At 39.7% G+C, this 27,453-nt stretch overlaps 2 protein-coding genes and 1 pseudogene across 3 annotated transcripts in view; all 3 read right to left on the reverse strand.

Moving 5' to 3' along the window:
• Positions 1-16,855: 16,855 nt before the first annotated feature.
• EPRS1 (glutamyl-prolyl-tRNA synthetase 1) overlaps positions 16,856-27,453 on the reverse strand; it is a 72,837-nt gene continuing 62,239 nt past the window's right edge. For both annotated transcript variants that reach the window (XM_004699905.2, XM_045297939.1), the window contains 3 exons: positions 26,755-26,833; positions 17,391-17,455; positions 16,856-17,305 (listed from right to left, as the gene is read on the reverse strand). In XM_004699905.2, coding sequence (XP_004699962.1) covers positions 17,155-17,305; positions 17,391-17,455; positions 26,755-26,833 — 295 coding nt within the window. In that variant the 3' untranslated portion in view covers positions 16,856-17,154. The remainder of the gene's footprint in view (positions 17,306-17,390; positions 17,456-26,754; positions 26,834-27,453) is intronic.
• Positions 17,840-17,968, reverse strand: LOC115872524 (annotated as a pseudogene).
• On the reverse strand, positions 24,482-25,324 carry LOC101640646 (40S ribosomal protein S3a-like). Its single transcript, XM_030887830.2, is given in 2 exon segments — positions 24,482-24,718; positions 24,721-25,324. Coding segments are annotated over 2 exon segments (789 nt in total). The 5' UTR covers positions 25,313-25,324; the 3' UTR covers positions 24,482-24,521.

Genomic DNA, 27,453 nt, shown 5'->3' on the forward strand with positions numbered 1-27,453 from the left:
GAGGATGGGGGAGTGGGGAAAAAATGAGCTGAAACCAAGGGCCCAAAGAGAAAGAAAATGTTTGAAAATGATGATGGCAACAAATGTACAAACGTGCTTGACACAATGGATGGATGGATGGATGAATTGTGATAAGAGTTGTACGAGCCCCCAATAAAGTGATTTTTTAAAAATTTGCTTGGGTTCATACTCTAGGCCACTGTGCAGGCAAGTATCTGTTCAAGGACAAAACAAGGAGCTAGAGGTCTATTAGTTAAGGCTTAAGGAAAACTCAGTCCTGAAAAGCAACAAAAAATAACTACAGACATAAAGCTGAGAAAATCAGCCAAAAACTAGAAGGAAATGTGAACAAAGCAAATGTGGGACAAACTTGTACCTTGACATATTTACAAATAAAACCCATAAAGCCTATCATATAAAATTTTGTGGTATATACAATGGTTCATAAAAACAAACAGATGTTAACAAATGGTTGCTGACATGTGCAGAAAAATATTGCCTTTCATTCATGTAATATTATAGTATATTAGAGATGTTTTAGTATATCTGGAAGTATTTCTTTAATGGTTTTGCATGGATAGAAAGATGCACTGTATTCTTTATATTAAGACAAGCATTGGATACCAACCATTCCTAAGGGTCCCAATTTAGGTATAATTTTAAGTATGAATAGAACTGATTTGTAGCTCAGGGGCTACCTGTACCCAAGTCTAGGGAGAGAAAATATATAATGTTGTGTATTTACTAGGATCTGAATATATATGCCATTTTTATCTCTTTACACTTCTCTCCACCCCTTTCCCAAACACATTCACACATATAGCCATCACAATTCTGTATTTAAAAATTTTTTTCCTGCATGCTTACATATTTTAATTTTTTTCACTCTGTCCTCTGCTTTATCCAAAAATGCCCACTCCACCACCTGAACGTCCTCACCTTTCTGCAAGCCAAATGGTCTTGTATCAGGTATGCATTGACTTAAATCTCCAGCTCCCTTATTGTCGCTAAATCTTTCAATCCTTTCTCCTAATATATATAATATATGTGTATATTAGATATATATTATTTTGGCCCAATACATCAGAGTCTGGGAGAAAGTGGAGCTTTTTACTCATGTAAATAGTCTTGGAAACCCACAGGGGCAGTTCTACCCTGTCCTATAGGGTCCCTATGAGTCACCATCAACTCTATGGCGTGAATTACTTAGGTAAGAATATCAGATTGTCCAGAATAACTCATTCCAAACATCCCAGAGATGTGTCAGATCTTAACCATGTGGCCCATCTCCTTTGCTAATATGTAAAGTTGATTATCTTGATTGCTTTTTACTTTTCTATGATCTCAAACATCAAATACAACTGGCATCCATTTCTACACCAGACACATAAAGAACAAGTAAAATATCCACATATACCAAGGGAGATCAGAGACTTGCTAATGGCACAGATTCACAAAAGAGACAGGACTACCTCATTCTGATCTCAAAATGAAGTGGTACTGGTAGCTCTTTTGTGTTCGGGCAGTTCAAGGTGCTACATGTAGGGTTGTAGACATAATGAAGGTCTATGTTGGATCATTTAAAGTCAAGAATCTTTTTCTAATTTATGTCTCCTGGTATAAATTACTATGTATGAAATGATCCTTGGGGAGTTTTCTTCTTGAAATGTAAACCAATTGAAATTGAGTTTATGACAATTTATGAAATATGTATGACCCAAATATTCACTCGTTAAACTTATTTAGATGAAAGAAAAGATGTAAAAATGTATGGCTTTTATTAGAGCTATAAGAGCCCTCAATAAAATAAAAAAAAAATGTATGGGTCAGTAAAAGTGATAAATGCCTGGGGTTGGAAATTAATACTTAGAAGTTAAATTACTATCCTGAGTGCTAAGAAGCTAAATTCAGCAACACCAAACACTTTCAAAATTAGATTAACATAGAATGTAGAATTTCAAGCATTAGCTACACGAGGAGAGTACCTATCACTGTGCTTAATGATTTAAAGTAGAATAATATACTGTGCCTCAAACATTTATTCCTTATAGCATCAGAATCTGGAATTAAATCTGCAGAGATCCATATGATTGAAATTAAATTTTTGTTTTAAACCTCTTGTTGATATCTTAGCATGGACATAAGCATTGGAAAGCACAACTTTCCAAATAAAAACAGTGGACTTACGCTAGGATCTATCCAATAATAATTCTATCCATGAAAAATAGAACCATGATTTTCTTAACAGTTTTCATGCTGGTTAAGGTGTTCATCCCTCCACCTAAAATACTCTCTTGATATGCAGATAAATAGCATGTGTCATCAGTAAAGGTAAAATTATAAATATTATGGGAAATTTAAAAAAGTAATAGTAAGCTTAATTATGGTTAACACTTCCATTATCAATTCTAATCATCTATTTGGATTCATATTCTTTTTATCATTGACACCCCCCCCAAAAAAAGTATACATACATATATGTGTGTTTGACAAGCTGAATAAGTAATCAAGATACAGGGTCTCAAGTTAAGAATTTCCGACAGATGAACCACTCAGGACCAGGGGTGACAGTGGTGATACCAGGAGGGAAGGGGGGTGTAGAAAGGGGGAATTGATCACAGAGAGCTACATATAACCTCCTCTCTGGGGGATGGGCAACAGAGGGATAGGTGAAGGGAGACGCCGGGCAGTGTAATATAAGATATAATAATAATTTATAAATTATCAAGGGTGCATGGGGGAGGGAGACAGAGGAAGGGAGGGGGGGGGAAGGAAAATGAACTGATTCCGGGAACCCAAGAGGCAAGCGAATTTTGGGAATGATGAGGGCAACAAATGTATAGATGTGCTCTACACAATTGATCTATGTATTGTGATGAACTTTATGAGCCCCAATAAATTGATTAAAAAAAAAAAGAATTTCCTTTTATTAAACAGGAGACCCTGGTTAAAATGATTCATTACATTTAATAAATATCTAACCCCTAGTGTCTTGTTTTCCCCCTGCACTGCTTGGCATAGTCTGGTGTTCTGATAACAAATATCCTGCAAAGAGTTATATTAAGATAGATATTGAATAAGGGGGAATATCCAATAAGATATTGGATCAAGATGGCCTAATTTATAATGACAGCAAAGGTGGTGGAATAAAGAACTTAGCTTCTCAGTAGAATGCCCCCACCGTGAATGAGAGAAAACTGATCTGCAACAAATAGGAAGAATTTGGGGATTTCTTCAAATTCAGATGAGGAGCTAAGAATAAATGATACTGAATTATATTTTGAAAGGCTTGCATTATGATATTAAAAAATAAAAAGGATGACAGGAATGGCAAATTTGAGAGGAATGGTGCCATGTGCAAAATCAAAAAGAACATTTCAAGATTTATCTTGGAGTACAAAGCTATTATGAAATGATAAAATCTATACACATAAAGGAAATCCAGTTAACAAAATTATATTTAAATTTACGTACTAACCACTAAAGCTATTGATGGGAAAAAGCTAGTGATACAGAAATTGAAACATTTTACCAATGCCTTCAGTCTGAAATTTATCAAACATGGGAGAAAGGAAGGGGGTGTCAACCAACCCAGGGACAAGGGAACAACAAATGATCTGAAATCGATGGAGAGAAGGACATCGTATGCCTAGTGCACTTAATCAAGGGCAATGTAATTGTGAGAAATCACTGAAACCCAAATGAAGGCCAAACATGATAGTGGGACAAGAGGAATTCAAAGGAAATAGCGGAAAGAACGAGGAGGTAAAGGACATTTATAGAGGTCTAAATATGGGCATGTACATATGTAAATATATGTATATACAATAATAGGGAAATAGATCTATGTATTTATATGTGAAATATTAAGGTAGCAGATGGACACTGGGCCTGGGCACAGAGAGTTACGGAGAATACATATTTAGTTGGTAAGTTGGTGGAGATTAGGTATTGTTGAGGTGTAGAGAGCAGATTCTAGAAGTTGTGTTAGTTGGAGTGTGTGAAGGTTATATTAAAACTACCAGGGTCCTTTATCTACCCTGTCAGTTGTGAAAGAGAGCGCATTCCTTTATTTGTGCTTATAACATAGGGCCCCTTGTTGCACAACTCCAAATCCTCCCCTCTTACCTACTGTCCCAAGATAGATACAGGCGATTGTAGTTGGTGCCCCAAGGAGGAGGGACTTCTGGTCAGAAGGTGGACTTGGTGTTAGCTGAAGGAGGCAGGGAAGTTCACCGAGTAACCCTGATGTACTGAGTCTCAATTCCCGTGGTGGGGAAAGGAGCCCCTGGTTTTCTTCCTCAGAAGCTAAAAAGGCTTCAAGCAAGGTTCGCTGCATTCCCATGGGTCCGACTCTGGATGGGTAGTCTAAATCGCTCCTGCGGTGTCCCGAATTTCAGTCGTTTCTCTAAATCCCCCGGGGTCGGAGCTCCCCCCATAACCGGAGAAGAAATGTCAATGGTGTGGGGGGTGGGGGCTTCCGGGAGACAATCTGAGGAAGAAGTCTAAAATCTCTCCTGTGGTGCCCTGCGTTTGTGTCCCGCTTCTAAATTCCCCGAGTTGTCCTGAATCGGTAGTGGGGCAAAACTCCCAGCGCAGCTGGAGAAGGAATTTCAAGGACATGGGGAAAGGCCCGAGATACCTCAGCACGATCTGCTGCATTCTCCAGGAGCAAAGACGGGGAGTCTGAGCTGAATCCCACAGTGCCAAGAAGCTATGCCCTGTGTCTAGGTTCCCCTAGAGGCTTCCTTAACAGCTGTTCTCTGAGTCACACGAAGAGAGGTCTAAGTAGGGTATTGTACTTCAGTGCTGTCTTCCCAGGAATCTCCAGGGATAGTAATTTTTAATGAGTTGGAGAAGAGGGTTAAGGAAGATGAGATTTACTTGGTAAATTAAAGGAGGTTGTGTGCTGCTACATGAAGGAAATCAATTTCAGAGATTATTGTGATTGGGGTAAAGGAGGGGGATAGTGGATCACCCAGGGGCCCTTGTTGATGCTGCATATTATGAAAGGACAGCATTTGGTGGGATGTTTTACTGCCTTGTGATCTTGTAGGGTGTCAGAAAGGGGTGAGATTCAGGCTAGTGGGGATGATTTTGTGTCGGGGATGGCTTTGAGAGTTGTATTATTGTGGTTTGAGTTGATTATCTTGATAATGCACCTCTGGTGAATCAGGTCTGAGAGGATGGGGTTTGCTCTTTTTGGATAATTGAGGTGGCCAAGTTGGGCTGGGGAGATAGAGCCTATTCCTGGTGCCTGCGTAAGTAGCCTAGGGGTTTGAGAATAGCAAAGTCTTACTCAGCAGGCCAGTGTTTTATGTGGAAGGCTTGTTTTGCTGACTTCTGTTGTGGTCTTTGAGCAGTCTCTTGAAGAGTGCCCTAGAACTCTTTGTTAAGCCCAACCTGGTAAAACTTGTTCTTAGATCCTAGTGGTTTGTCCTGCTTTGTTATGTTAAAGTTTTGTTAATGAACCAGGTGTGTAGTGGCTGGGATCCAAAGTTAAGAAATCAAAAACAGCCTCTGAATGACCTGGTTGTTGTTGTTGTGTGTGTGTGTGTGTATGTGTGTGTGTGTATGTGTGTGTGTGTGTGTGTGTTTTGGAGGCTGTGCCTAACTCTCCCCAAGGGAAGAGGGATTGAATTGGCTGAGAGGGTTTGGGGCTCGTTGGGACTGTGTTCTCCACCTCACCCGCTCTTGGCTGCCCTATCAGCTTACTCCCATGAGGCTCAGTAGGTTGTGTTCTGGGGATCGGCGATCTGCCATGGGTAAGTAACCCAGGGACTTCTAATAGGCAGATGTCACTGCTCTCTGACTAGTAAGTTTGTATCTAATAATCTTTCCTTACACCACGCTAGCAGGCTGAGCAGGAGCTGGGGAAAAGGGGGAAAGGGGTGGCTGATGTGGTCACTATGATGCTGGCCAGGGAGTGGAGGTGCAAAGCCCGTGAATGCACCAGCAGAGAGGGGAGCACCTGAGTGAGCTCTCCGGGCTGGTTTGTGGAGGCTCTCTGTGAGTCTGGGATTATGACCTACACTTAGATAGCAGTCTGACTGGGAAAATTGCAGCACGCGTGGGTCTCAAATCTAGGGTGCAGGAAGGGGTAGCAGAAACCATCCAACTGGTCCTGGCAAGAGATGTGGAAGGGCCATGGGCAGGCGCATTGGAGTTAGAGTGCTGCAATGAGCTTTTGAATTGCTTCTTGGGCAAAAATTGTAAGGGGTGATCTGAAACATGAACCCTAGGATATTGAGATTTTATTTTGAGTACCCAGTTTCCCAAGGTTTGGTCTCCTTCCCTCTTAATTTTCCAATCTAATAATGGGTGCACAGGGCAGGTGATTCTCCCTGGGTGACATTTTTCCGGAAGTCTGGCCTAACTACTTCCCTTAATGGCCTAGCTTGTCTCCTTCCTGAATTAGAACATCCCTACAGATTGAAGTTAAATGCGCTTTACACAATTGATGTGTGTATGGATTGGGATAACAGTTGTATGAGCCCCTAATAAAATGTTAAAAAAAAAAATAAAGAAAGTCAGAGCTATGCCAACGACCCACTTGAGATAAACTAAAAAAAAAAAAAGAAATTCTTACTGCAAGGGAGGGGATGTTACTTTTTGGGTTTTTAACAAACTAAATCTAAAATTGTGTTATGTTTCTATCCTCTATCATTTCCCACTGCTCATCTAAATTATTTAATAATTATGACATCTGTTTAAGATAAAAATATTGTTGCTGCCCTCACCCTCATTTACAATGGTATGATTTTTTTGTTTTTGATGCCAGATACCTGATCCCTTCGACACCTCGTGGTCACACAGGCTGGTGTGCTTCTTCCATGTGGGTGTTGCTTCTGAGCTACATGGTTGCTTGTTTACCTTCAAGCCTTTAAGACCCCAGATGCTATATGTTTTGGTAGCCAGGCACCATCAGCTTTCTTCACCACATTTACTTAGGCACACATTTGTCTTCAGTGATCATATCGGGAAGGTGGGAACCCACTGAGGGTGAGTGCAGAGTGGAGACCCAAAGCTCATCTGTAGGCAACTGGACACCCACTTACTGAAGGGTTGTGGGGAGGAGACGAGGCAGTCAGGGTGGAGGGTAGCAACAATGAAACATACAACTTTCCTCTAGTTCCTAAATGCTTCCTCCTCCCCCACTATCATGATCCCAATTCTACCTTACAAATCTAGCTAGACCAGAGGATGTACACTGGTACAGATAGGAACTGGAAACACAGGTAATCCAGGAAAGATGATCCCTTCAGGACCAGTGGTAAGAGTGGCAATACTGGGAAGGTGGAGGGAAGGTGGGGTAGATAGGGGGAACCGATTATAAGGATCTACATATAACCTCCTCCCTGGGGAATTGGACAACAGAAAAGTGGGTGAAGGGAGACATCAGACAGTGTAAGAAATGGCAAAATAATAATAATATATAAATTATCAAGGGTTCATGAGGGAGGGGGGAGCCGGGAGGGAGGGCAAAAATGAGGAGCTGATATCAAGGGCTCAAGTAGAAAGCAAATGTTTCAAGAATGATGATGGCAACAAATGTACAAATGTGCTTGACACAATGGATGGATGTATGGATTGTAATAAGAATTGTACGAGCCCCCAGTAAAATGATTAAAAGTATATATATATAATTGCTGAGGGCAACCAGGACAAGAATGATTGAACATGACTCATAATTGTGGGACCTCCAATCCTGCCCCTACTCCATTAAGGACACACTTGTGATAAACCCCTAAGAGAAAATCTACTTTCCAATGCGCTCTGCTTGATGACAATATTATCTACATCCTTAGTGATCTGAAGGAGTTCAATGGAGGCTTAATTTACGTGAGGACTCTGCAAACAGATTTTGAACTTTCACTTTCATAGCCTTCTGCAAAAGGCTTCCTCCCTCTGATTATTTTGTTCACACAGACTGGAGTGCTGCTTCTGTGCAGATTTAGGTGACGTCTCAGTTAGCTGGTTGCTTGTCTCAAGAAGTACCTTCAAGACCCCAGACATTATTCTTTCTTTTAACTGGACACCATCTGATTTCTTCACCGGACTTTTCTATGTACCCATATCTTCAATGATCACTTTGTGAGGGTTAGCATTGAGTTGGACCACATTATAAGAACTAAGTGTTCTTAGATTAAGGCCCAGTTTAAATATGAGTTCAAAATCCATTCAGATATCTAAAGTTTATATATATATATATATATATAAAACCTCCAGGGGGGTGGACAACAGAAAAGTGGGTGAAGGGTGACAGTGGCTGGTGTAAATCATGGTAAAAAATAATTTATAAATTATCAAGGGTTCATGAGAGAGGGAGGGGAGAATGAGTTGATATTAAGTGCTCAAGTAGAAAGAATATGCCTTGAAAATAATGATGGCAATATATGTACAAAGGTGCTTGACATGATGGATGGATTGTGATAAGAGCTGTAAGAGCCCCCAATAAAATGATTAAAAAATAAATAAATAAAACCTCCATTGAAACTTTGGTATTTCTAAGAATTAATCTAACCAGTGGTATAGAATTTAAAATACTTGAAAAACTTTTTAGACTAAAATACATGGAACATTCACTTGTACAGATTCAAAAATGTAAGTTTCAAAACACTGTTTAAGAAAACAATAAGGAAAAAATATTTTTTTAAAAAGAAAACAATAAGGGTTAAATACAAAACAACAATCATTAAGGTAAAACTATTTTTCTGAAGAATTTATGTCATGTCACAGAAAGCAAAAGAGAACATGAAAACAGCAAACATATGGTCATCTTAAATAAATGGTCTGTTATTGGGCAAACTTAAGGCGATAGAGATATGAACCAGAGCCTAATTACTTCAAAGTCCATGACTTGGGATAGCATTCTTCTGCTTCTTCTCACAATGGGGTATTTCAAGTTAAAGTTCAAAGGAGTGTTTCAGTTCCTTTAATCTGTAACAAGTGTGTTTACGGTAATGTCCAATTCACTTAGTGAGGTTTACACAATTAGTCCTTCTGATGGAACTCGTGGAGAAGCTGTACCCCAAAAAGCAAAATCTAAAATCCAAGTAGTGTATAGTGCAAGACCTGGATCACCAAAAGGAAAAAATAAATTTAGTCAGAAATGCATGATTATAGTGGGCAAATTTTTTTAATGTATTATTTTTTTTTAGTGGGAAGATTTTTAATTGGGGGCTTATGCTAGTAGTTTTAGGGATCTCTCCAAAAATAGGGTGGCCTTCTGTAGTTTATCTACCAACAGAAATGAAATCACCTTTCCCAGAGACAGATTTAAAATCACCCACATCCTTAGTCATAGAAATTCACTGAACAGCCTTGTAAGAAGGTCTGTTCCTTTAGGACAACTGTGGGACAAGACTACATGGTAAGAATTAGGTGGTCCTCTCCTAGTCTCCCTCCAAAATGAAAAACTGACTCTACCTGAGGTGAGGCCGCCTCTGAAGAACTGATCTGAGATGGACAAATAGGGGAGTGATAAACAGATAGTAAACATTAAACAGTTGCATCACAACATTGCCTGGGAGACCAGATTAACTAATTACATGACTTGGCCTAGACTTACATGACTAGTCTGATTTGTCTTATTAGAGTCACTTCATTTAACCAGGCTGAAGTCCTCAGCAGGGCAAGTGCTCAGAGCAAAATGGTCTACTGAGTTTTCTGGACAATAGTTCAAAATGTCTTTCAGGCATTCATTTTTGTTTTGGTAATTTTTTTAAGACTCAAAATTTAAAATAATAATAATAATAATGGCATCTAGGAGCAAATGGTTCACCCATGTGTAATCCAACCTCTAAGAAAGCCAAATCAGAATAGAAATATTAATATTATGTCAAATGTCTGAAAACAATACATGAAACCGAAAACAATAACCACCACGAGGTATTTGTCTATGTCTAAATAACATCATCAGCCACTACATTTTGTGAAAACCTTAGGTTGTATATGAACAAAGACATGCATATAGACCCTGAGATGTTCACCTATTAAGACACCAAACTATCTTTCTGGAATCCAGCAAGAAATATTAGAATAGTAGCTTTCAATTTGAGACATGATATTTTAAATCTATGTTACATGATTTGAGAGAAATGAGAAAAGTAGCTATTTTTATTGAGAAAATAATTTTTAAATGCCCACAATGTTTCCACATAAAGAACTTGTAGAAAACTATTCATCTATTTAGTGGCTGATTTCTATTTTTGACAAATTTTGGATCAGCTGTCATTCTTGAACCTTCTCACCTTCTAGAGTTCTAAAAATCTTGATTTGGACTAGTGGAATTCAGCTCAGGATGACAGTCCTTTTTAATAACTCCAATATAGTCTGTTTTTCATTGGAAGTTTTCAGTCAAGTGTTTTAGCAGATCAGCAAAGCAAAATCCCATCTGAAGATCACAAAACTTGATATAGTCACAATTAATTGATAGATAGATGCTCAAACCTAGAGTGAAAACAGGGAAAAGAGACAAAGGAGGGGATAGGGATGAAGGGAGAGAGAGTAGCATGAATGAAAGGATTGGTGAGAAAGGGGAGAGTGGAGAAAAAGGGGAGAATCAGGAGCAGAAGGGACAGGAGAGATTGAAGATTAACAGGAGGGGCTTCCACGTCCACCTGCGTGTCAAGGGCCGAACATCTTCCAGACTACAGAGAAGAGAATTGCCATGGTGGTCCAGAGGACAGTAGACACTGCTGGGCTCACAAATGCAGCTGCTGCCCACCTGCCACCAAGGGCACTGGGATATCCCAGGTGTTGAGAAACCACCTGTCCACCAAGAGGTCAAGTTCCACCAGGAGACTCAGCTGCCCCAGCTTGTTCTCCAGGAGTGTCAAAGTCAGTCTGATCTAGACAATAGTGGCTTCAAAAGCCATCTGAGCAGAGGCTTTGTGCCATAGAGAGGTGGCCACTGTGTCAAAGAGAGTGAAGAGTGACATGGAGGTCATCATGGAGAGAGCGGAGCATGACCAGGCTCATATCATGACAGATGCTGTCCCATCATACGTGGAGACCTTCGAAACACATTAGCCAGAGTTGAGTCAAGAGCACAGGGAACTATTCCTAGGAATCATAACATAACTTTCCAGCTTTCCTGTAATTTAAAAGGATTAATACAAATTACAAAACCAAGATGTGCTGTTTTTAAATTTGCTTATCCCATAGTCCGGGAATCTGATATCAACTCTACTTCTGCCTGAGAGCCCACTGTCCCACCAGAGTGAGCCCCACCTCACACCCATTCATATCCAGGGTTGGCAGAGCCCACGTGACTGTCCCATGCTGCCTCAGTCCATCTCTGGCTTGGGTCCCTGAGGTGATAGCTGACAGTCACAAATTGTGGGCAGGGATACTCCACTTCCCTATCCTTTCCTTAGAACCAAAACTTTCCCCCCCGGAAGGACCAAGAAGATTCATCACCCCAAGAAAACTCATTACCCCTAAGAGTATCCATGGAAGAGGGAGATTCATTATCGTCAGGGCATCCACAAGAGGAAGAAGTTGGTGCCAGTCAGAGCAGAGAAGACTGTTTCCTAAATCTGCTGAAAAAACCACAAACTAAATGGCTCTTAATAACATTAATTTTCTCTTTGTTCTGGAGGCTAGCAGTCCAAACCACTGTGTGGGCCAGGCCATAGTCCTTGTGAAGATGAGGGGTAAATCTTTCTTGTCTCTCCTAAATTCTGGTAGCCCCAGGTTTTCCTTGGCTGGGGGATGCGCCTTCACATGGCCATCTGGCCTCACTATCTCTTTTATAAGTATACCATGCTTGAGTTAGGGCCTACCCTACTCTGGTGTGACATGTTAACTGTTACCATCCTCAAACACCTATTTCCAAACAGTCATGTTCACAGGTACCCCTGTTACTATTTTCCCCTATAATCTTTTTGTGTGTGCCACATCCTACACAATCCAATATATCCATTCCAATATAATCCTGTTGTTTTATACATCAAGTGGGGTTATACAGTCATCAATGGTACCAGCTCCCTATTACCCTATGCCCCTCCCTTTCTTCCCCTACCCCCAGGGAACCATTACTCTTGTTACTATTTCTGAAGGGTTCTCTATCTTGGCTTTCATGTACTTAGCGATCTTAGATATACAAATGAACCTATGCAAATCTGACATGATTAATGAGGTAAAACAAATAAAAACCATAATAGTAAAGGTAGGAACTATTAAAAAACAAGGATAGTTATGTGGTTCATCAGTGCTATACTGTACCCTGGATTTTTCATCCCTTCTGTGTGGCCCTTCTGAGAGGGACTGTCTCATCTTACAGGTGGGTTTTGGGTCTCCACTATATCTACGCACCTTCACATCAACTTGGTTGCTTGCTTTTGAACTTCTGATGCCTCTTCCTGTCAACACCTCATGATCACACAGGCTGGTAAGCTTCTTCCATGTGTGCATTGTTGGTTCCCTGCTAGATAGCTGCTTGTTTAATGACTAGCCTTTAAGACCCCAGACACTCTATCTTTTAACAGTCATGCACCATCAGCTTTCTTCACATTTGCTTATGTGCCCATTTTGTCTTCAATGATTGTGTCAGGAGGTACTTTTTTTTTTATTATGAGAAATTTTCTTACAGTATTTCTTCAACTATTTTTCTGCCCCCACCCCCCCTTCTTTCTATTCTGGAACGTTCATCATATGTAAGTTGTTCTTTTTGATAGTTTCCCACAAAATTCTGTTTTCTTCAGTTGTTTTTTATAGATTGTTTTTAGTTTGATCTCCAGATATCTAGTCAGCTTACTGAATTCAGACTTCCATTGCTTCAATTCTACTGTTTTGCTCTTTCATAGTGCTAATTTTTTAACATTTCATTTAGGATTTCCATTTGGAGTTGTTGAATTATTCCTAATTTTTCATTTGTTTTGTGAGATTGTTCTTGTGTAGTCTTCTCCTGAGTCATTCTATTTTCTTCTTTCTGTAGCTCTCAATTTTTTCCCTCCACCTGTTAAAAGAAGCTGAACATCATTCTTCCTAAATCCCTCATTTGGTAATTCAAGTGCCTGTTCTTTGACTGGAAATTCCCATGTCTGTTTTAAGCACGTCTGTTCAGTTTGTTTTCTCATGTGCTCTGAGATTGCCTGTTGTTTCTGACACGGTGTTGTGTTTGTCTATGTGGTTCAGTCAGTATTGCGATGATAATATTCCCTGTGCATTAGTTTTGGGTGTTGAAGGTTCAAGATGGATAAATCCTGTGGCAGTAGCCAATTCCAAGAAGGGTTGCTAGTTCTGTGAAGGAACCAGCCTCAGATTGTTTGTGGTTACCAGGGGGTGTAGGTCAGTGACTGAAACAGCTGCCTTCCAAAACCAAAAGGCCTGAAAGCTGTGAAAATCTGTCCAACCAGTTTAGCCTTGTGTTAGACAGGGTTCTCTAGAGAGATAAAACCAAATTCCTGATAATTTAATATATTTATTTATAAAGATAATTAGATATATAACGAGAAATGAACTGTTAAATAATATACAGAAAAATATAAAAGAAATAAACAGTTAAATTAGAAAGCACTACAAATAGCTTAATGCAACTCACGTCTGTGAGAGAAAGTTGAGACTAGCAGTCCTTCAAGTCTCTCTCTGATGCCAGATCTTCTTCTATTTGTAGAGAGGTAGGCTATGTCAGCACAGCAGCCAATCACAAGGCAGGTCACCAACCGCCAGTCCTCAGCTCCAGAGAAGTCTTAAAGGGACCTCAACTTACAGCAACACAGTCCACAGGGTAGGCGTCCCACAGGCAGTGTAGCCTTTAAATTGAGGCACAGAACAAGCAAGGCAGCCGCACACTGGTCCGATGATCACAGAGCGAGAGACAAGAAAGGCAAGGCTCACAAAGCCATTTATCTCTCTGCCCTTCAGTTATCCCACTTGTGTTTATCAGCCAGGCTGGCACAATAAACTATCTCAAGCCTCCTCTCCCACCACAGACCTGTTTCTGTGTGGGAGTGCCCATCTTCAACTCTACATCTATGGGGAGTTAATGAGTTTTAGCTACTTTTATTAATTTCTGCTGTGTGAATTCAGTTATTGTCACCCTCTCCTGTGCCACTATCTACTACGGGATTAGATTAAGTCTCAGGTCTGGTGGGCGTGGGGGGTGAGGGATTAACCCATCCCCGTCTCTTCCATTCCCAGAGTGCTGCAGGAGGGGTTGCTATCAGGTCTGCCAACCACCTGCTGTTACTTTTCTGGGTATCCCTGTGCAAGCTCCCCATCCACTACCCCTCCTGAATTTCGAGTCTGGCTCAGGTGTCTCTCCTACCTGGAGTTTCAGAAGGCGGGCTTTTCGTTTTGCTCTGTTTTGTGATCCTTGCTTGTGCTTGAACAGGGTGGTTAGAGAGCATGTGGCTATGTGGTCATGTTTTTCCAGTTTGACCAATGGAGGACATAAGGGCATTTACCCAAGGATAAAGTTCAGAAGGATTAGAAGAGGAGGAATGGAAAGAGGAAACTAAGGAAATAGGGAAAGTAATATTACATTGTGGGGAATGCAATGAAGTAGATGAAACAAAATTACTGAATTGTTGAATGGAAGACAAATTTGTTCTGTAAACCTTTACCTAATTCACAAAAAAACTAAATATTAAGATTAGTCTTCAAGCCATATTATCTCTAATTTCTCAACTGAGCTTCCTACAAATTTAGGATACATTTTGCTTTCACAAATAGCATATGTCTTTACACTTGCCCTTCCATGTACCTGGAATATCTTTCCTCCTTCCTTTTTTACAGATCAAGTTCCAGGTTTTGAAGTGACTTCCCTTTGTGGGAGTATTCATCGCTGCCAAGGGAAAGAGTATCGGGACCATGTCTGAAATAAAGAGCTTTACCTGATAGGTTGGAATGAAAGGTGAGAGGCATTATGAATTTTTTAAATGACAGGAAACAGCACGCTGTTTCCAAGAAACTCCAAATGGTTAGATTGCAAAGGACAGTGCCAGGTTGGTAGAGGAAACTGGACCAGTAACATGAGTAACATTAAAATGCTTAAATTTAAGTGTTGAGTCCTGGTAGAATTTTCAAGGGCAGAAAAACACATGCAGGTAGTACACATCAGGAAGAAAAAAAACCTAAACAAACACGTGATAACATGGAGACCAGCCTGAAGATGAGAGTAAGGGCCATGATAGCAGGCAACATAAGAAGTAACAAGGTTTGAGGAAAACCTACATTAAGTATAAAAGGGGACCACCACACATCCATCACTGTGTGTGTGCATGTTGCTGTGATGCTGGAAGATGTCACTGGTATTTCAGATACTAGAAGCGCCACCCATGGTGGATGTTTCAGCAGAGCTTCCAGACGAAGACCAACAAGAAAGACCTAGTGGCCTACTCCCAAAAAGTAGCCATTGAAACCCCATTGTGATATTGTACTGGGAAAGGAGTTCCCTGTTAGAAGTCTACAACAATGGACTCAAGTATGCCAATGACCAAGACTGGGCATGACTGGGCAACATTTTGCTTTCTTATACATAAGGTCCCACTTAACCATAACTAACAATAATAAACGAGGACACTCAGAAGAGATGAGAACAGCCATATACTTAGTTGGCATAAAAAATGTGGGTGGGGACATATTTGAGGGGCTCCAGATAACTCAGGTGTCCGACTTAGGTGATGGGGTAAAGCTCAGACAGTTCTAATCTTCCAGGCAGGATATACCCCGAGGAGGAACAGGTCTGGGGGAGAAAGAAAGGCTTTGGGGACATGCTGTTGCCTTGAAATGTTCATGGAACAAAGGATTTCATTATGCAGTTGGAATAAAAGGTCAAGAGCTCAAACCTAGAGATAAGCACGTGGGGCTCATCATCCAGTTAGCATTCTCTAAAGCAGTGGACTGAATGGGGCTGATTAGGCAACATGAAGAGAGGGCCAAGTACTGAAGTGTGGCTCACCAGTGTCTAAGCAACAGAGGGAGAGAATTAGTGAGAGACACATAGCTAAGAAAGTCAGAGATAGCAGGGCAGGAACAGGGCTCATTGTAATAGTGTATCCAGGACAGCATGGGCATCTGAGAACTAAGAAGTGAAGAGTGTATTTGGTCATGAGTGTCTCCAGTGATCTGTGAAAATAATGGTGTGGATGGAGCCAGGGGGCTGCTGAGGAAAGGGTGCCAACTGGAAGTGAAAATAAGGAAGGGGGACATACTCACTTTCAGAAATACAGGAAAAGGCTGAGAGACGTTCAGCGTGTGGGACGTGGAGTGCTTAGATCAAGAACAGTCACCGAGGGCTTAATTACAGCTGATTCTTATTACTCGAAGAAATGATGTAGGATCTGTGAAGTCACTGTGAACACCGAAGTAGTGACTATTAAATACTGCCTCCAAAAGAAATGGAGGGTTAGGCTCCTGCAAGCCTCTAGTCACATTTTGATCAACCAAAATATATAACAGTTTTATTTGTATTTAATTTTCAATATGTATTGTTGTTTCATTGGCAGTGAACTCATGGCCAATAGAACTGTAACTCTTGCTTGGATGAAGCTTAGCACACACATATTTTCTCCATAAGACACCTCACAGCCTGCTTGTGCAGAGGAACATGAGGCTACATTTCACCACTAGGCTTAGGGGCTATTTTAAACAATGAAATTACCAAGAAAATGCACAAAAATATAAAAATGTGACATTACAAAGACCAAGAAAGGGACATTTGTTTGTAGTAGGATTGTTGACACAGGAAGGTCACTTTACTCAATTTCAGCTAGGAATGTGAACCTTTGGTGACTTTACTCACTCACAATTTTTCACATTCCTTTGAATGCCTATGAAAGCACACGTATTGATTTGGAGATAAATAAATTTTAGTGACTAGACCAATGAACAGAGAATTCACAAATATTGAGGATCGACTTTATTCAAAGAGATGTCCTTGTAATATGTAATTCAGGTATTTCAGAAGTAAATGAATACATAAAACTTTGTTAATTCATGATATTTAGTATTGGAGTTGTTTACATAAAAGTCTTTTCCCCCCACAGTTAAATTAGGCATAAGAACACTTTATCTCATATGACCTGTTTTCAGATTTTTTATTTAAAAAAAACAAACAAACAAAAAACTGGCTATATCTAAGAAGATGTAGTACCAATTTTTTTATAGGTGAGAAGGATTGCAGATTGGGTTTGACTGTATCCCTTAGTAACTACGACCAAACAAGGTGTAGTACTTGGCAAGGTTCTTGCCACAGATGCATTTGGCTCCAAGCTGCAGCTCACAGAGTGGTTTGAAGGGGATGCAAAGGCTTTTAGCTCCCATGGAGGGTGCACCAGGTTCTAGATCTTGATCCCTGAAATAAATAAGAAGTGCATTCATTTATGCTATTCTTTTCCAGTGCAACACCACGAAACATTTTATCTATTAAGTATATTTACCTGGCCGTGGTTTTTTTAATCCAATCCTCACAGTCAATTTCTCCACAGAACGGAATCTGAACAATCTAATAGGAAAGCAAACATTCAGTCTTTATAAGTCTTTTTATTCTATTAAAGGTAACGTTTGAGCTCTGTATTAAATTTACAAGCTCCAATTTTTCCAGGTTCTATCTTTGCAAATCTGCTAGGGATTTTGCTAAGAAGGTAAAACAGGTAGACTAGACTCCATTGCTAGAGACAATAAGCAATGGTGAGCACGCCTGAGTCAAGATTCTGCTGTAAATACTCTCCTTTGCACTCAGGACCACTGGCTCTCCCCATCAAAGTGAGGAGATAAAAAGATTAAACATTGTTTATGGATTTTCTCCTTAATGTTATTAAAAACTCAGATAACTTCACTTTATGCTATTTGTAAGTGTCTCTAACATGTTAGGGGATTCTTTTTTTTTTTTAATGCAGTCGAGTTTCCCACATTTGGGGAAATCGCAGGGGTCAGCACATCCAGAGTGCAATGGATAAGCCTCGCCCTGGGAAAACCACCTTCGTGATCATGGTATCTCCCCTGCCAGGTTAAGTATAGGGGATTCATTTTTTTTAAGTCACAGGTTCTTTGAAGGTCAGAAATCCTTCTGTGCTGGGGAAAAACAACTACTTAGCTATTTCTTTTGTGAGGCCACCCATAATCATAAGAAACCTGGGGTTTTAACAAATTTTGAAATTAACAGCCTGATTGAACATTTCTAGTCCTCAGTTTTCGTATAATGCTGTCCTAGATTTAAGTGCTACGATGCCTTCCAGTTCTGAAAACTAACATTTTCATAGTGTATCCATTTCAAAATGAAGTTTGGTTGGCATAACAATCATATAACAGTAAAAAAATTTCCTCGATAGAAAGGTTAATATGGACAATGGCCCATCAGGAAGACCCAGCACATAAGCAGCTAAAAATAATACCTAGTTTCCACATTAAGTTCTGACCAACAATTCCCAGCCACACATTCCATCTTCAGAGGGAGAGTCCTTCCTACAAGCTTATTTTTGCATTGGGATTGTTTAAAGGCTTTCAGAGGACTTCTTTTATTAGGAAATTATAGAAAACCAAGTAATTTGTCCAGTGAACACAACTGGGGCTGAGACAGGTTGTTTGTCTTTTGTCTACTCCTCCCACTGACAGGCTACTATTTTAATCATCTGTCTTAGGACAATAAAGAGCTGATGCTTTTCTAGGGAAATCCTGGGTGGCGGTAGGAGTGGGTGAGTAAGGGAAATGTGGCAAGAATGAGCTTTTCTTGAAATTTTTAACAGACATTTAATTTGTGCAAAATTAAAACAGACCTGTTAGATGTACTTCCCCAAATGTTTCCTGGGCTGAGGGTTCTCTTTATTCTTTTGGAGAAGCTTTTTGATAATCAAGAGAATTGATTTTTAGGAGATCTCAGTCATCTAGGTTATCTTCTGATGGTTGTGAATTTTAATTTGCATTTCATAGCTAACTGTGTGCCTTAAATTACGCTCCTATAGAGCCTTATTTCCTCTTCTTTGGCCTTTTAAAATTTTTAGGTTTCAGATTAAGGTCTCAGATCTAGTTAAGTTAGTTTTTGTGTATGGTTGTGAGATATGGGTTGTTCTATTTTTTTTGCAGAGATCCAGTTTTTCCATTATTTTTGTTCAAGAGACTCTATTTTGTCCATTTGGTAAATTTCAACCTTTTGTGGAAAACAACTGCTCACAGGTAGATTGGTTTATTTCTAGTTTCTCAATTCTGCTTCATTCCCACTGCTCCACGTGTCTGTCTTTGTACCAGAGCCACACTGTTCTGACTACTGTGCTACTCAGGGAGTGTAAGGCCTCCAATTTTATTCTTTTTCTTCAGTAAAGCTTGACTTATCAGGGTCTCTTTCCTTTCTATATAAAAGTTGGTGATGAGTTTTTCCATTGCATTAAACATTTTGTTGTCATTTGATTCAGGGTTGCACTGTTATCTACAGATGATCTTGGGTGTTAATGACACTTCAAAATGTTAAGCCTTTCTGTCCACGAGTACGGTAAGTCTTTCCATTTTTGTTGATCTCATTTGGATTCTTCAAGTACTGTTTTGCAGTTTTCTTTTTAAGTATTTTATCATTTGGCTATTGAAAATGGCAGCTTACTTGAATTCATTTTAAGAGTTCATTTTATTATTGTAGAACAAACAATCCATCTGATTTTTGTATGTTGACCTTGTACCTGCCACTTTAACAAATCCTTCTATTATTTGCAATAGTTTACGTGGAGAGTTTCTGGGATTTTCTATGTATAGGATAATGTCATTTGCAAATAAGGAAAGTTTTATTCCTTACTTACCAATTTGGATGCCTTTCTTTTCCCATTCTTGTTACAACTCTGGCTAAGACATCTAAGAAAATATTGAATGGAATGGGGATAAAGGGCATCCTTGTTTGGTTGAGACTCACAAGGGGAATGTTTCAGTCTCTGCTAAAAATAATGATTTTTGCATATATGCATTTAATTATGCTGAGAAATTCCCTATTTCTATTTTGCTGTGAGTTTTATCAGGAATGGTTGTTCGATTTTATTAATTGCCTTTTTTTGCATTGATTGAGAAAAAAATGTGGCTTATTTTCATTCATTTATTTATGTAATGGATTATATTAATTTTCTAATGTTGATCACCCTAGCATATCTGAGGCAAATCCTACTTGCCATTACGCATTCTTTTTCTGAACGTTTTTTAATTCCATTGGCTAGGATTTTGCTGGTAATTTCTGCATCTGTATTCATCAAGAATACTAACTTATAATTTTTTTAATCAGGTTTTTGTATGGCTTTGGTTTCAGTACTATGCTGGCTTCATAGAACATGTTTGGAGTTACTCCTTCTTTTCCTATTTATGCAGATTCTGCCAATATAGATTGGTGCATTTATTTACATTTAGTGTGCTTACCAATACTTAAGCATTTACTGTGGACATCTGGGGCTGGGGCTTCAAGTTTTTTTTCTTCTAGGTTTTGTACTGAGGTCTTTTTGTTTATGGATTGTTCTTTTATTTCCTTTGTTTTTGTTATGTTTATTAAGTTCTTTGGTTTTTCAACATAATTTTGGCAAATAGGCTAATTTTCATTGTGATTACTCTAAGATTTGTCTTTACTTTCCCCAAAGTATAAAACTGGTTTTTGTTTTTTTTAAACATGGAGCTTCTATAACAGTGGTTCTCAACCTTCCTAATGCCGCGACCCTTTAAGAGTTCCTCACCTTGTGTTGACCGCCCCCAATCATAATATTTTCGTTGCTACTTCATAACTGTAATTTTTGCAACTGTTACGAATTGGACGGCCCTTGTGAAAGGGTTGTTTGACCCCCAATGGGGTCGTGACCCACAGGTTGAAAACCAGTGTTCTTTGACTACCCCATTTATTCTCCCTTTTTGTTTTAATGTTTTTGTCAACAGCAGACTGACATCTGTTTCCTTGTTTTCATTGTCTTTTTCTTTTCTGTAGCACTACTTTACTTTTGAGAGTTCTTTATCTAGATTAGCATTTGGGTGATGTTTTGTGTTTTAATCGGAGGCTGCTGGCTGCACATTAAGGCTTTATTGTATTTTTGATTGATTATATGTTTATTTGCTTCATCATAGTTGTATTTCCATATATCTAGGTAGGCAGGGCATGTTAACTCTTGCCACCCGTCTCCATGAGTGGGCAGTGCCAAAGTCTCTGTTTCCTGGTTGTTCACAGTAGCTTAGTGGATGTTGACTGCCACCTGCTGTTGGTCCAGTGACACGGGAGACAGCAGTAGCCCTTGCGTGAGCAGGGCAATAGGTGCAGTTGGTGTGTTGGGTGAGCAGGTAATAGAGAATGTGAGTGAGCATTCTCACACCACTAGGGGAGAGGAGAGGAGTCTGTGGGACCTGTTGGCTGGGGGCTCAGAGTCACTGGAGTGCTCCTGCCTCACTTGGAGAGGTAGATTAATGAGGTGAGTTGCCAAAGTGGTCCCACAAAGCTGAGGGGATTGGTCACGGAGTAAAGCAGGCAGGGTGCCAGTGCTATGCAGAGACTAGATTTGGGAGGTCAGGGGACAGAGTCTACAGGGAAGATAGGGGTACAGCAGCCGTTGCCTCTCAGTAGATGGGCAAGATGGGGCTGATTAGAAGAAAGAAGGAAGAGGTCCGAGTGTGGTCCCTGGCAAATAAAGAGTGCAGGGATGTGGGGTTCATGCCTCTAATCTATTGGAAGTGAGGGAAGGAGGAGTGCACTCCTCAGATCACGTGGGACAAAGCTGTCTGGGCATTTCCTATTGGCAACAGTCAGCAGTTGAGAGCTGGTCCTGCTCAAGTGTGAGTTTGGGGGTTTGACTGTAGTCCAGTTCAGTACACAAACTATCGCTTCATGTGCTAACCCCTCAATAGTCAGGGACCATCTGTCTCGGGACACAAAGATCCCTCAAACTTTCACCATTTTTCCTGTGCTTTTTAGTCATCAATCCAGATTGCATTCCTCTCACTTTGCTTCCTTCCAGGTGTTTCTATTTAGCTTCTCTGTATCTTATTGGGAACAGTGTGAATTTGCGTTTCTATGCTCACCTGGGGTCCCTACTGTCTTTGCCTCACAGTGTCTCAAGTTCCTTAGCACCTTTTTACTCCTCATTCACTTTGTTCAATTTCCCATTGTAGTTAAATGCCATCAAGTGACCCTAATGTACAGCAGAACAAACCACCACCCTGCCAGGCACCATCCTCATAATTGTAATGTTTGAGCCCATTGTTGCAGCCACTGTGACGGTCCATCTTGTTGTGGTTCTTCCCCTTTTTCACTGCCCCTCTATTTTACCAAGCACGGTGTCCTTTCCTAGGAACTGACTGGTCTCTCCTGATCACATGTCCGAAGTACATGAGACCAAGTCTCACCATCTTTGACTCTAAAAGGACATTCTGGCTACACTTTTCCCAAGACAGATTTGTTTGTTCTTTTGGCAGTCCATGGTACTTCAAATATTCTTCACCAGCACTTTAATCAAATGCATGTTCTTCAGTCTTCCTTATTCAATGTCCAACCTTCACATGCAAATGAGGCCACTGAAAATACCATGGCTTGGGCTAGGCAAACTTCAGTCCTCTAGGTAACATCCTTTGCTTTCCACACTTCAAAGAAGTCTTGTGCAGCAGATTTATCCAACGCATTGTGTCATTTGCTCTCTTAACTACTAGTTGGCATTTAATTATTTTTAAAATCATTTAAAAATATTTTATTGGCATTTCATTCTTTACCTGTCCTTTTGATGTGCAGGGGTCGAGGATTATCATCTGCAGCTATTTCACTTGGCTTTCTGGGTCTTTGCTTTGACTCAGCCACCACCTTGACCCTTTAATACTTACTTTTCCTTTATTTAAAATCCTGATCCTGACATAACTTTACTAAAACCAAGTCCTATAAATGAAGTATTAAAACAAGTTACCATTTATCTTATCAATAAGGAATATTCATGTTCCAAAGCTCCCTTCTTCCATCTCTCTTTTTAGTAAATACAATTTTATTTCCAGTACTTTGATCTTCAGTTAGCACATCCATGCTGATCAACATGAAGTGAGGTGGGGGGTGGATGTATTACTGTATATAAGAAACACAATTTGTTTTCTGATCCTCATCTGCTCTTCAGATGTAAACTAAATACCTATTGCTGTACTTTAGAAAAAATGTTGACGTCTCTACAGTGGCTTTATCTACTAGCAGAATAAAAGATGAGTCCACTAATACCTGCTAGGATTCATTTCTTTGAAAGCAATAGATTAAGTGATATGTTAGTTATGCTACTAATTAACGCTTATGTACTGTAAAAGACCATATTTCTATAATAAAGGAAGTGGAAAGATTTAGTCTTTAATAGAAAAAATAATCATAAATGAATTATCATTCACTGCTATTAAGTCGATTCTGGCTCATAGGAACCCTACAGGGCAGAACGATCCCTGTGAGTGTGTTTGAGACTGTAACTCTTCATGGGAATAGAAAGCCCTAGCTTTCTCCTATAACTGAAGCAGTGCGGGGAACATGCCCTCTGTCAGATGACTGTGCAGCGTTTAGCCTTGTATTAGGAGTAGGGAATTTGAGTCAAGTAACAGATTATGGAACCCAAAAAGGGGGGACGATTACAAAGGAACCAAAACAGGATGACAGGAGTTAAATACTGTTGAATACGGATCGGAAGAGGATTTTCAGACTGTTCGCACTCATTTTACAGATTAGCACGTTGAAAGCCAGAGATCAGCAATTAAGAGCACATTAAGAGGTTAAGATCATAAACAATGATAAAGAGGAAAGTGCATTAAACAAGTAAGAAAAGGGATCTAACTTCTAGCACTAGCTCTACCTACATAGTTTGAAGTAGTTCCTTTAGATTTTGGGCCATGTTTATTTCTCATTTGTAACCTGAGGACACAGGACACATAGTTGTCTATACAAGCATGTATATTAGAATATTTATTCATACAGGATCCATACCAGTAACGGATAATTTTTCAGATCAGAATAGATCTTTATAGCAAGAAAATTTTAGGCCAAGAATAACTGCAAACATAGTGTGTTGTTGGGTGCCAGTGAGGTGGTTCCAGCTCACCGTGATTCCATGTACAACAGAGCAAGCACTGCCTAATCGGGTGCCACCCCACAACTGTTCTTATGTTTAAGTCCATTGTTGCAGCCTCTCGACACTACCAAGCATAAATGATTTCCAGGAACCTGTCTCTCCTGACATGTCCAAAGTACCTAAGAAAAAAATCCTTGCTTCTAAGGAGCACTCTGACTGTACTTCTTCTAAGACAGATTTGTTTATTTTTTGGCAGTTTATGGTACTTTCACCATTCTTCACCAGCACCATAGTTCAAATGCATCAATTTTCTTCCATCTTTCTCATTCAATAACAATCAAACTTTCACGTGCATATGAGGCAAAAGAAAATACCATGGCTTGGGTCAGGCAAGCTTTAATCCTTAAATTAACCTCTTTGCTTTTCAACACTTAAGAGGTTTTCTCCAAAGATTTATTCAATGCAATTCTTTGTTTGATCTCTAACTGCTGTTTATTTTTTCTTTTTTTTTCCACAATAAGATCTTTTATTTGTCAACATTAAGTCTGAATTTTAAACAGATTCTTGAACTGGTGGCTCATAGCCATCAGCTCGTTCCACTTTTGCACCTGTCTCATCACCTGTAGTTTTTCCAGAACTGCCACCTTCACCATGAAGCTCCATGAGTTTTCCCAACTCAAACTTGGGCTTTTTCAGCATCTTTACTTTTCTGACACACACATCATGGAGAGGAGAAATAGACTGGCAGCCTTTTCTATGTCTTTCCCAATGCTGTCTGGAATCCATTTACTGACCACTTCTTTCAAGTCATTTGTCTGCACCTCTCGGGTCATGATCTCCATCATTTTCTTTCGGATTTGGCGGACCTGCTGGTGCTGAGCATAAGAGGTCTTCCGAATCGGATTATTGCGTTTTTTAGTGAAACCAACACAGAAAAGACGAAGCAGATACCCATCGGTAGTCTTGACATCAACATGAGCTTCAATCATGGTCTGCCATTTCTTGACCATGGAGCACATCTTGTCCCGCTTAAGGTCCATGCCATGGAAGCTGGTCAGGCAGTTTTTGCCCTGAACATCCTCAGTAATTAACTTAAATTTTCTAAAGGCAACCTCGTTTTGCAGATCAGCAAGGCTCACTTCAAAAACTCGACCCTTGAGGCCATCAGATGCAATTTTGGTTCCTTGAGTCCTGGTGACTAGTGTTTTCCCAATATTTCTTATATTGAACATGGCTGGTGCTTTCACATCATACCAGTCTTTCTTAGAAAATGGATCCACCACTTTCTTCTTAGCTCCTTTTTTGCCACCTTTTGTAAGGCGCTTGTTTTTGCCAACCGCCATGGCGCCGTGCAGAGAGCCAAAAGGCCTAACTGCTGTTTCTATAAGCAGCTGCACACATATAATACATAAAACCTGGGAAACTTAAGAAAGTCAGTAACTTATTTAAAAAGTCTAGGTATGGATGGTTATAAGAGCTGTAAGAGCCCTCAACAAATGCTCTTAAAGACAGACAGAAAGTAAGTAAGTCTAGGTAATTTTAAGAAGGAAAAAGTGCTCACTCATTTTGACAAACAGTTTTAGACATTTGCATTCATTCTGTTCTCCCCATTATTTAGAAACTCCATTAAAATCTGGAGTAGGAGGTATGGTTAGGGAATCGAGAAAAAAATGGCTTTCCACCTGGTTTTAAGAATCTGTACATTACACTTCCTGTGGTAGAACGTTTACACTGGGAACTTAAATCCAGATGAAAAATTTAAATTTCAATAGTGAAGACTTTAGTGGTAATACAGAAAAAATGTTCTATCGGCATGTCAAATATAGGAAAAAGCATTGACATAATTAGTTTACAGTTTAATTAAAAAATTATATAATGGGAATCCAGGATAGATGATCCCTTCAGGACCAGTGCTGAGAGTGGCGATACCGGGAGGGTGGAGGGAAGGCGGGGTGGAAAGGGGGAACTAATTATAAGAATCTACATAAAACCTCCTCGCTGGGGGACGGACAACAGAAAAGTGGGTGAAGGGAGTGGGTAAGATATGACAAAATAACAATAATTTATAAATTATCAAGGATTCATGAGGGAGGGGGGAGCGGAGAGGGAGGGGGGAAAAATGAGGAGCTGATACCAAGGGCTAAAGCAGAAAGCAAATGTTTTGAGAATGACGGTGGCAACAATTGTACAAATGTGCTTGACACAATGGATGAATAGATGGATGGATGGATTGTGATAAGAGCTGTATGAGCCCCCAATAAATTTTTTTTTTTTAAAAGAATGTCAAATGAAAAAGGTTTTTCCTCCCCCCACCCCAAAAAGTGTGGAATTAAAGGAGAAAAAAAGAAAAATGATGAATGTTCCAATCAAGGCTTCAAATAAGTTCATAATGATTTACTCCTCTGCTGAAAATTTGCATTTCCACCCCAGATGTACTGAACCAGAGTCTATACAGTGTGTATAACTAAGACTCATATGGGGATCATGAAGAACACTTGAGGATCTTATCTGGGGTAGGAATGCAAATTCTCAACAGGGGCCAAACTAAAATAAATTTGTTGGAAGCCCTAGTTATAATGCTTTGGAAAGCCAATGGAAAATTAAGAGTATATAAGGTATTTTGTGGAAAAATGTAATGAAAATATAATGGAATTTTCTCCACAAACTTCTATATACCAGGAACAATATATAATCTCTGTATGATTAGTAGACCTAAATTCAATCAATGGGTCTTAAAATTTAACAAAATGTTTTTAATATTCAAAACGGTTTTGGAGTCGTTTACCTTTCCAGAATCCAGTGCCTTCTGAAAGTCCTCCACTGTATTTGCCACAGCCATGTGAGTCTTAAGGTCTTCAGAAGCTCTACAACAGAGAGAGGAAGAATACATAATTTTTCTTAAAAATACAAAAGCGAAGCATAACTACACTGGTGGTACAGTGCTTGGCTGCCAACCAAAAGGTTGGTGGCTTGAGCCCACTAGTGACTCCCTACATGGCAGTTTACTTCTGCAATGATTTGCACTCTTTACGGAAACCACATGGAGCAATTCCAATCTGTTCTACAAATAACTATGAGTTGGAATCAACTTGCTGGTACTAGAAAAGCATAATTTAATAAAAAATCAACAGCCTAGAATCATAAGAACTCAATATGCATCTGAACTCTGTCACAAGTCATGATTTTCAGTTCAGTAACCTCAGTTACCTTGTCATTGCATTACTGAGTAAGAAATGTACAGAAAATAAGCCAACCCACAATAAATCTTTGAAATAACCCCTCACAGTACTAAAATTATCAGCCCCTCTTCAGGGTAAGCAAGCCAAGCTAAGCAAAATCATTTGCCTATAAACCAGAGGTAGCTTCCCAACACAACCGCTGAAGACAAAGCGGGTGAATAAGCAAATGTGGTGAAGAAAGCTGATGGTGCCCGGCTATCAAAAGATACAGCGTCTGGGGTCTTAAAAGCTTGAAGGTAAACAAG

The sequence above is a fragment of the Echinops telfairi genome, unplaced genomic scaffold (genome assembly GCF_000313985.2).
Source record: "Echinops telfairi isolate 266 unplaced genomic scaffold, ASM31398v2 ScPeMD7_7424;HRSCAF=8462, whole genome shotgun sequence".
NCBI lineage: Eukaryota > Metazoa > Chordata > Mammalia > Afrosoricida > Tenrecidae > Echinops > Echinops telfairi.